Source organism: Amphiura filiformis, chromosome 16, assembly GCF_039555335.1.
Source record: "Amphiura filiformis chromosome 16, Afil_fr2py, whole genome shotgun sequence".
Taxonomy (NCBI): domain Eukaryota; kingdom Metazoa; phylum Echinodermata; class Ophiuroidea; order Amphilepidida; family Amphiuridae; genus Amphiura; species Amphiura filiformis.
Window position 1 is genome coordinate 5,141,631 of NC_092643.1, and position 11,339 is coordinate 5,152,969.

An 11,339-nucleotide genomic window follows, 5' to 3' on the forward strand; every position below is an offset into this window, starting at 1 on the left:
CACACATATTTTTGCTTAAATTTTTTTTTTTCAGTGGGTTGGAGGGAGGCACTTGCACCTGCACTTACATCGGCAATGACATAGCTTACTATTTGCGTGAGGATCTTCTAAGAAAAGAACTGGAAGCAGTGTGGGTGGACATTCTACTGCCAAATACAAAAATGCCAAATGTGATGACATTTTTGATGAGATGTTATCTGAAATAAGTTCCACTCAAGAAATCTACGGTATATAGTTGGAGATTTCAATATCTGCCTCCTTGATCCTAATTCTTCTGAATCATTGCCCAAAGTCTATAAAAGTTGTCTTACAAGTGCTGGTCTAAAAAAAGATCTTATAAAAGAACATACTCGTGTTATTGACAGATCATGTTCTTGTTAATGATGCTAGTATGGTTTCTCAAAGTGGAGATATCCATCTTGGTCTTAGTGACCACCTCATGACATATTGCACTAGAAAGGCAACTAAAGTTAAATTCAACAATCACAGCACTATAAAAATAAGAACTCTTATTAGAACTACAATATAGACTGTTTCAGATCCCTTCTTGCAAATTGTGACTGGTCTTCTATAATCCTCGTCATCCTGGTACCATCCCCCAATACCATTTACTCTCTTCAAATAACTTTGCCAAGTTCTGGAGATGAGGCTTGTAAATCTCTTCAAGCAATGTTCTTGTTTCTGGTAACATATCTTGACCTTTAGAGCCTTTGTTCTGACTTGCCTTCACCTTACAAAGAACTTTTATCGAGTGCGTGGATAGCGGAGCTGTGAATGAGCATTTGAGAGAAAAAAAGTAGTTATTTGGTACAACCTACACATGTACTGGGCGATTTTTTCATGATTCATTTATACAATTTCCTGTACTGACAAAAGGACATAAAACTACAAAATGTACGGCGATGTAATTTCAAAACTACAAAATGTTTAATAAAACTTGTCCGATATTTTGATAGAACAGACACGATGTGATCCAAGTCCAACGAGACCAAAGGTGGCAATTGTCAAATTAATGAGATTATTTAATGAAGCAAAAAAATAACAAATATTCTACATGGTTACTGTATTGTAAGACTTTAAAAAATGTTATGTCTCTCTTCTTAGCACGTCCATGCCAGCTGAAACGGCAAATTCATTTTCTATTCTGAGATAAATTTGGAAGAAAAATCAGGGGCGGGTCCAGGACGGTAAAGTACCAGGGGCTAAATGGCCGCGGTTGCGCGACGCAGGCGGGTTTCTGGGGGATGTAACCCCATGAGAAGAAAATTTTGGAAAATGAAGACCTAATTGAAGCCATTAGGTGGACCATTTTGGCACTATTTATTGTGTAAAATGTTAGTTTGAAAAAGCCAAAAATGTGTGAAATGACGGCCCAATTGAAGCCGTATTATTGTGTTAAACATAAGTGCCGGATGTCCAAAGCAGAAGCGAAAACGGACACCTATTTAACCATATGCAGTGGGTGACTGAGGGGGATGCCCCCCTCCCTCAGAAGATAGAAAAATTTGCAAAATGGGGGTTCAATTGAAGCCATTTGGTGCATCATTTTACTAAGTTCAACTATCACGACTCGATTATTAGACTCTCTTACCAAGTTCCAAAAATTGAAAATACGCGGTAGAACGCTTTTACACATCATAGACCAATCCTCTAGGCGTAGTACCAATAATTGCTCTCTTGGAAAAGCTTTTAACCAATCTTGAATGAAAACATCGTAGAACCCTGCTGTAACGCCCTGTAAAAGACAAGATTAAAGACACATTTGGTGCGTCGTTAACCATTTTAAAATATATAGTTGTTTTGTTCACGCAGTGAACATTAATGACTCTTGAACCCATCTTATCTCTCATAAGCACAGTTTATCCCTTATACACACCCTGTGTCTAGAATAGCTAATGTAGCCCACCAACCCTGTGGTTAAGAGGCCAGGAAATAATTTCTGATATCTCAAGGGTTCCACAGGCTTTTGGAAGAACCATAACAGATTTCCTGAGCGTTAAAAGGACCCTGACGAGTCCCATAGAACACTATAAGTCATACTGTTCGATATCTATCCCCCCACCTTTAGATAGGCAAAGCTCAAAATTTTGACCTAAAGTTGATGAGTTTTTGTAGAAGCATATTGAGGTTAAGAAACTGTGTCCTACAGATTACCATATGTTTGAGATCATAATGACTTAATGGTTTTACAGTTTGATCAGCTCGTAATCCAGTCATAGGCCTTAAGCGTCATATTTATGAGCGGAAAGACACCAAATTGGTGTTTTATGACCTTTGACATTCTTTTGTGGCGAGTGACATGGTCTTTCAATTCACGCCGAGTGTCCTTGACAGGCGTGACTATGCTTCAATGGTTATGAAAGAATTCAAAAGATAACCTCTGCCCCAATAATCCCGAGCTATTGTCTGAAACTGCTCCTCGGAAGATGTATGATAAGAACTCTTCAAATGATAGTCATGTAACGACCAAAAGATAAATTACTGACTATCATTGAGGATTCTACTGATGTTGTCTGCCAGGTGTCACTTTCAAGGGCGTACCCAGGGTGTGGCAGGGGGAGCAGACTGCACTTCGGAAAAACATATAGGCCTATTCGAGCAAAATCTGGACAGAAGGAATGCAAATAAATGTTAAATCAGACCTTGTTAGATAAATAATGATTCTTACTAGTCGTGAGGTACTTGGATCCTTCGCCAAGCTGTAAGAACAGGCTCTCATAGAGCGATGTTGAAGACACTGTTCGATTTCGGAAATTGCACATGCGACAAGCTCATGAAATGCCTTGTTTGAAGGATGTGTTCCAGGATGTGATCGTTCCCAGAAATACCAGTAGCTGGAGTACAATCTGCAAGTAGAACCAGGGAAGGAAAAACAACATTGCGGTTTGTAATCCACACTCAGTGACAGTGGCGTAGCCAGGATTTTGGAACCGAGGGGCACAACTTGTAAATGTACCGACGGAAATATTTTTTGGATTATAATAGGCGGTACCGACATAAAAAACACAAAATTTTTATGTAAAATTCAATTTTATTCACAATTTTTCATCATTTTTTTTTTATAATTCGCCCTTTTTTCTGTCACCTTGGGTACAAAATAGTCTATTGTTAACCCAATTTTTTTTCACAAACGCCTTCCGTCTACCGAAGGCCTTATACATGAACCGACGGCCATGGCGGCACCGCCCCCCCCACTGGCTACGCCACTGCTCAGTGACAATTGCTTTAGGAATATAAAATCATTGCAAATTCTACGAAATAGACACGGATGGTTGCAACCCCTATCAAAGCATTCATCCTGTTTATTCCTGTTACTTGCCATTTAAAGCAATAATGTCATTTCAAGGTCAAATAAAGGTCAATGTTGTTTTAAGGTGGACTATTTTGAAACTTAGTGCTCTTGAAAAGAACATTTTGTCAAAGGTCATCAGAGGTAATTTCAAGGTCAATAAGCTGAACGGCTGGACTTGTGGTATATGACCACTGCGATTTTCAGTCTTCATTGAACGGTTCTTTTCTGAGCCACCAAAAGTTTTTACATTGGCAGATAGGCGAGGTTTCAAAAGTGCTTGTTCACTGTTCACAAGGGGCAGTGAACGGCTCAAGGGTCGGCCTACGTGTCTCATAATTTGTCCTGGAGAGACGAAAGCTTGACAGTTCTAAACGTCTCCGACGGTGAACCCGCTAAAACCTTACTAATTGTTATGAACTCTCGTCGTAAAAGCCAGCCTATCCCACAAAATGAGTTGAAACTTATTATGTTAAATTGTCATACATTTACGTGTTACTTAACATGCTTAACTTCACTTCTCTCGAACATATTCAACTTGGAAGTGTCCCATACTTCGGCACTTTGTTCTGAAGAGACGAAAGATTGACAGTTCTAAACTTGATTGACGGTGAACCCGCTAAAACCTTATTAATGGTTATGAACTCCCGTCGTAAAGTCGAACCTTTAATGTCACTAAATTGTCACACATTTACGTTTTAATTTAATTTCACTTCTTTCGATTTTGGAGAACGCTTATGTTTTGTATAAAGTGCCGGGTTTCCCTCATGCAGTAGAGCCGGCAGGTTAATTTTAAATTATATCTAACAGTAAAGTGACATTGGGACGAGTTCCAGGGCCTATATTTAGGCCTACTCTTTAATATATAATTAACGGCGATTGTTAATACGTACCTATCGACTGGATTACGCAATATCACAATTATTTTAGCCTTAGGAGTAATGGCGTGAATGACGTCACCAATGACGTAGGGCGGTCCTTTATCGAAATATTTTGGGTAATACGCTTCCCATGCACCATTATCCCAAAAAGTAGAAGCTGATCCGTCACCTACAAATTTAGAAACAAATGCAAGGAGTAATGAATCGTGAAGACGGGATATACACTATGAGGAACCTTTATCAACCAAGAACTTACGCGGTAGCAAGATTTAAAAGTCAACCATTCGTCTCAGGTCTCATCTCATAGTCTATCTCTGGGGAAATGGTACTTCCCTGCTATAACTAATGAAGTGATAGAAAATAATTTTCACCTGCAATTATATTTTCACCAACGGTGTCCATTACTTCTGCCATTAAAGCATAGCGGTCCAAGTAGTCCTCTAATGACATTAATTTGATGTGCCCTGTACTGTTTACCTCCTGAAAATGTGAAGAACCTATACATACAGGAATAAACAAAGAAACATAGAATTTCAACATACCTGAAACAAAATATGAGAGAAACAAATCTTTAGGCCTAAGGGGCTGTGCAATAATTATGAGCCCTGGTGGGAGGGTAAAATGGGGCGGGGGGGGCACACATTGAGGGGGGGCCTTTTAAATAAAACGCTCTAAAAATGCTCAGGAAAACAGTACAGAAACGCTTAGATATGCAAATTTTCCTGCACGCTGCGGCCGCATGATATGTCCATTTCGTATCAATTTATAAGCGCTCTTTCGCAAAGTCATAGTTCATTGAATTTACAACCGTATATGACAAAACAGGCGAAAATAGTAACTTTTGCACAAGATTTGCACTTAAAAGAGAATTGGCCATTGAGTTTTTTACAAAAACCAACAGATGCCTATTTTCCACTAGACCTCATACAGCTCTTATGATGCTATGCACTAAACCGTGTAGTATAGATTTTTGGCAGGCCGAGAGGGGGGAGGCAAGCGAATTTTGGCAGGCTGAGGGGGGGGGGGGGCGGCGGCCATTTTGGCGAGCCGTTTGGAAATTTTACCCCCGGGGCTCATAATTATTGCACAGCCCCTAAAAGGAGCGCAGTAGGCCTATATCCAGCTAATTATGATTTGTTCGCAACTTACAATACAACGAACCCATTCATCAAATAATTGTTGAATGAACGTTTGCATGAAATTGTCCTGCCCCTGCTCCAGCCCCACATAATATCACAGAAAACAGGCAATACATCCGTTTTCTGATTGAAGTTGACTAACATTTATTATCATGAAGCTTCATAAACCCAATACGGATTTGATACCAAAACAAGAAATGTCTTTAAAAAAGACAACGCACTAACGCAGTGATTATAAACAAGAACTGCCTTTAAAAAAAGACAACGCCAACGTCGCCAAGTAAAACGATGCTTACCCAGTTTACCGATTCTATGTCTCGTCCACCAATGTGGCTCTTTACGCGTAGCGTGAACACCATTATGGGCGTTAACTTTGGCCCACACATCGCTTGTACCACATTTGGGCATACCGGCAAGATAAAAAGACGGTAGACATTGTAGCAGGTTATCATCACGCCAACACGGTGATTTAAATTCATCTAAAAACTTGTCTGGTGGTGGAATGTTGTCAAATACCTGCAGGAGATTAGACAATTATGGAGGATGATCATGATGATATACAAGGAAGTTAAGGAACATTTTAAAATCTTAGCGCGTTATTTAAATTTATGGATTTAGAGGGAGTTTATATTCCTGGTTCGGAATTTTGAAAGGCATAATATTAAAAACCTTTTAAGAACATTTTTGTTTGCTGGGACATTACTATACCCTTGCTAAATCACAACGCGCCGGGGTTTGTCATTTGGGATTAGGACGGAGGACGGATGGGGTCACAAAAAGTCAGAGAGAGAATAACGACTGACATGATTAGTGCCAGAAGTGGGTAAATGCAATAGCTGCCATGTGTAGATATGTACAACATAGGCATACTGGGAGTAAATTGTCAAATGTTCAGGGCAGCTTTTGCACTTACCCACGTCTGGCACTAAGCAGTCGATACGAAAAAGCAAAAAAGCCCAAAAAGAGAAAACGAGAGAGAAAGCGACCGGTCGTCGTGATATTCGTTATGAACCAAATTATAAATGTGCGTGAAATTTTTCACTTACGTCTGGAGCTAGCCGATAGAGTTCTTCCGGCACGTCATTCCTTGTGGTCTTACTATATCTTTGTTTAACTTCTGACAAATTTATCGGCAATCGAAAAGCGGCCTTCATTTTCTCTTTCTTTGGTTTAGCTGCCACCGTTCTATTTATTTTGGCTTGCCCTTCAACAGGCATTCGTTGCTGTGTCTTTGACGACTCTTTAACCTGTTGATCAATATCTGTCAAATCTTGAACAAACACATTCAATCTTTTGATGAAAGAATAATCGGTTTTCTTCTGTTTTTGTTCTTCTTCAAGGTCGACTCCAATGTCGTTTAAATTTTCCAAAAAAGAGTAATCCGCTGACATTTGATGTGAATTGAATTGGTCCATTTCTTCGAGGTCTTTCATCCATAAAACACTAGTCGTACTGAAATCACCATCCTCATCTCCAGGACTCTGTAGAGACTGTAAGCCATCAGGTTGTTGACGATTTATCCATTGGGAATCCAACTGACCTGCCCACGTACGTGTATTCTGTCCAGTAATGTTCTGTACGTTATCTTTTCTGGCTTCATTTGAGTGAGATGAAGAGGTTGTCGTTTCCACGTTGTCCGAGATCGGAATTTTATTGTCAAGACTTGTGTGACGCTGGTCCAAGGCTGAGCGATACGTCAATGCGAGGTGTTTAGCTGCTACAGCGGGTGGTGGTGCATACTGTAATTGTGGAGGGGGTGCGTTCGAGTCACGCAAGAGATAGAGGTGCACTAAACACATACACAAGATAACGAAAACGATTATTGCCCTTGCTTTGGTCATTAACAGCATCTGAAATAAGCAAATTTAAGAATCAAAATAATTTGATTACGGCTATATAGGCCTACATGATATAGGTAGAACTACAGGGTGTTCCAAAAGTCTCGATATCATTTTAAACGTTCATAACTCTAAAACAACACGCGACAACAAAAGTGAAGGTGTCGTTGAAAAGAGGAAACTCGGACAATTTTTTGATACCAAATTTGACATATATGTAAACCCACTAACATATTAAAGAATCTATACGGTGAAACAGTTGGGCATGCTACACACAAAACTATACAATATGTTTACAGCACATCTTCGGATCCCAAGTATCCACTACCTCCTCTTAACTTCTAGACCAATGTTCCCCATTCAATTCAATTGAAAATTTATCAAAAAGTTCTCGTATTATAAAAATGGACTATCAAGATGATATACAACATTAAAAAATGTGTACTTATGCTTTGATTTTATTCGGAAATCGAGGCTTTAATTTTATGAAGAAATGATTTCAATATATCATCATCAACCATACCATAACCCTAAAATAACATAAGATCTTTCTTCAAAATTTTAGAGCGAAGTCTAAAAATAATTCTCAACGTTATGTAATCGTTAATTCCTTCGCAACCAGTCAAACGAATCAAATCAAATTTTCGTACGTGATGCACAATAAGGCTATGCGCTACATTTTTGATTTTTGATTCCGATGTCTACTTCTCGAGTTACGTTCAATTTTATTCACTCGGTATTTTTTTCTGGGACACCCTGTATTTTTAGTTATCAGTATTGACATGTCGCATTTGAGTTGTCTTATTCGTTGGTCATGTATATCTATAGTCTGGTGCTGAAATGGGAATATTTGGCTTGACTCAAAAGTAGTGTCCGCACAATGTTTTTGGTATTTTCTATACCGGGTTTCTATATCTCTGAGACCTGACTGGTTCAGAATCTGGCGGATGCCACCCTGGCACCTTTGGGCATTTTGAAATAAATGGCCCCAAAATGACCCCATATGGTTATACAGGGGTCAAAAATTGAAAGTGTTCAAATATCACTTCAAAGTATACCGGGTATCATAGTATTATTCGTCTAGGCCCAATTATCACAAATTGTGCGGACGCTAGTTTTAGGTTTTTGGCTTAGGCCCAGACTATTTAATATTAACGAAGGAAAATGTATCATGTTTGGTATCCAAATGAATTTACTCTTTCCAAATACCGTAAAACCTCGTCTACAAGCATATAGAGTGATTTTGATGAAGGCTATATTAAAACGAAGCAGCCATCCCAATGCAATAGATTGATCTTACAATAGTATTTGTTTGTATGCTTTTATCGGTTATTTTTATGCTGAAACTCCATAATTTTCTAATTTTGTCGATGGATGGCGCCTGGATTAATTTAGCTTTCATCAAAAACACTCTACTTGTAGACGAGGTTTTACGGTATGTATTTTGGTTTCCCCTCGGTCAATCCTATAGCGAAAGATATGACGGTTCAAAATGTTATAGAGACTTTTGGAACACCCTGTATATAAACATAGACCACTTTTCTCTTTCATTTTTGTCAGGGCGCACTGCCCCAGCCCCAGCCCCCGTATAGGTCTCATCACAGAATTATTAGTAGGCCTATTAGTATGTTCATAACATCATGAACAGGAGCTATCCCCTAACAAAAAATGAAAGGGCAATTTGCCCTGACAAAAAAAGAAAGAGAAAATCTGAAATGCAAAAGAAAAGGAAAGGGGAAATGAGTCCGTTTGCCACCAAAATTCATCCTGATCATGGTCAAAATATGTTTGGTATCCAAATAATTGCATGAATTTACTCTTTCAAAATATGTATTTTGATTTCCCCTCGGCCAATCCTAGCGAAAGATATTAAGGTTCAAAATGGTATCAAAATAGTGTAAAATGCCAAATTTTTGCACACGTAGCGCGCACAATGTCCTAATTAAGCCATTTATTAGAAGTTTGAAGACTTCAAAGGGCATTTCGTGATCCACAGCCCCCCCACTTTTCTCCATTTTTAGCAAAAATATCTCCAAATATGGAGCAGTGTATAAATACATAGGCCTACATTATAAACATGCATAACTCGCAAATGCAAAATCGGAATGATCACGATGGATCTGGAATGAGCGTTTTAAGCGTTTCGACAGTATTTTTTGTGGAACATGAGAGCACATCAGACATATCGAATTGCATTCTGAATACGAAGAATGTCTTTCTGATGTCAAATAATTTTCATTTTTTGAAATTCACGATATAATACCAATTTTATGACAAATTATTAAAATGTGATATTTTTCACTTTTTTGATATATAACAGTCCTCGAAGTAAATTTTATAAATCTAATGACATATTCTTAAAGTGTATGTAGCTGGGAGGAAAAGCCGACGATCAATTGAACATTTTGAACTTTCACATTGAAGATATGGGTTTTTTCCCCCAAAAGACCTATTTTTTGTGTGTGTGTTTTGGGAAAAATCCATATCTTCAATACGAACTTAGGTCAAAATTTTCAATTCATCGTCGGGTTTTCATCCCACCTACATACACTTAAAGTATATTAAAATCATCAGATAGCTTCAGATTTATAAAGTTTACTTCGAGTAGGGCCTACTGTTAAATATCAAAAATATCAATTGTTAATGATTTGCCATAAAATGTGTATTAATACATTGCGAATTTCAAAAAATCAAAATTATTTGATATCAGAAGGACATTCTTCGTATTCAGAATGCAATTCGATATATCTGATGTGCTAGTGCTCTAATGTCCCACAATAAATACTGTCCAAACGCTCATACCCGGGACCCCACCCCTTAATGTAGGTTTTAAAAAACCCAAAAACATGTGATGAGAGTGAGACCACAGAGACCAACCACATATTGGTGGACCAACCAACCAACCCAACCGCCTTGGAGCTCTTGACTTGGCAGCTTGGCAGAGACCAATATTGACCCCGTAATATAAATAAATTAACTTACATTTTATGTTAGTATCACGACTGACGATGACTGCATATATATGGAAACTATATACTTCCGTGAGACCAAGTTAAGCTAAGTTAGTGAATTCGACGCCCCGCGCCCCAGTCGCAGGGATGTAGTAGACTATCATCAAACAAGTGTAAAAATCACAGATTCCTCTATTTCCAGCAGACCATGATTTTCAAGATCTAAAATCACAGATCCGCTGTGCTCAATTTCCAGGATCTGTGAAATCACAGTGTCAGAGCCATGCACCAGCCTACACAACTAGCTAGACCTACCATGCCTACTCCATAACATCTGTCTCCCGTCCGGTTTATGTAGCCTATAACATCAAACTAACATTATACCAGCATGATATTTCATAAACTATAGGCCTACCCGGGAAACTAGTCCATAGCTTTTCACGATTGACGCCAACATAGTTCCATCATTCCGTACAACTTTGACTTTCCGCTTCCTATATATTTTTGCCACGCATGCACGAAGGGTCAAGATTTTGTTATAGGCCTGCCATCATACTAGCTTTATCCTCAAGTCCATGTTATTGTACCAACTACGTACCAAACCAGGGTACCAAACACCCAGACCAGAAACACTGCACTCTATCGGCGGATTCGGTCCGGTATAGTTCTTATAACGTGAACTTGAATTCAAGAAGTAACCATGGTAACAGTTGTTCGCAAGGTCGCCATCATGTACAGGGTGTCCCAGAATGATTTATACAGTGTTTGAACAAAATATCAAAAATTACAGTCAACTATAGTCACCCTAGAAATAAATTTCTAGGGTCTATAGTTGACTCATGAGTCAACAGTGTATCTAATTTTAATAAGTGCAATTATTATACAATGACACTCCTATTGTGTGAATTTCATGGAAATAGCTTGATTCATAGTTTTGGCGTGACGTTGCTCATCATGCTCATGGACGAAACTGCATGTGTGAACTGATTGATGCCATAAATGATAAAATTGACATAATTTATCATGATATCATAATGTCAATTTCTGACACCATGACATTATGTCAATATTTCTGTTCAGCCCGGCTGTTTAGTAGGCCTATAAGCTCCTATATTATTTTGTTTGATAGGTCTATCAGTCCACCTGGTTATTCTCAACGAGATGATTTTTAGCTGCGGGTAGCAGTCACCCCGGGCAGTCACCATGTCTCTCAGTCTCCGTTAGTCTGTTAGTCCATTAGT

The 11,339-nt window shown here is 38.7% G+C and overlaps 1 protein-coding gene across 1 annotated transcript; it reads right to left on the reverse strand.

The window, feature by feature from the left end:
* Positions 1-580: 580 nt before the first annotated feature.
* LOC140136463 (uncharacterized) lies at positions 581-10,604 on the reverse strand. The gene is made up of 8 exons (XM_072158185.1): positions 10,414-10,604; positions 6,356-7,159; positions 5,606-5,825; positions 4,542-4,667; positions 4,183-4,339; positions 2,669-2,846; positions 1,552-1,735; positions 581-768 (listed from the first exon to the last, which is right to left on the reverse strand). Exons 1-8 carry the CDS (start codon positions 10,414-10,416, stop codon positions 581-583), a joined length of 1,860 nt encoding a protein of 619 aa, XP_072014286.1. The 5' UTR covers positions 10,417-10,604.
* Between the last annotated feature and the right edge of the window lie 735 nt (positions 10,605-11,339).

Coding starts and splice junctions, on each gene's coding strand:
- LOC140136463 (XM_072158185.1), bottom strand. Junction 2,847..4,182: donor TTGCGTAATCCAGTCGATAG/GTACGTATTAAC, acceptor TTCTACTTGCAG/ATTGTACTCCAGCTACTGGT. Junction 1,736..2,668: donor ATCCAAGTACCTCACGACTA/GTAAGAATCATT, acceptor TGTCTTTTACAG/GGCGTTACAGCAGGGTTCTA.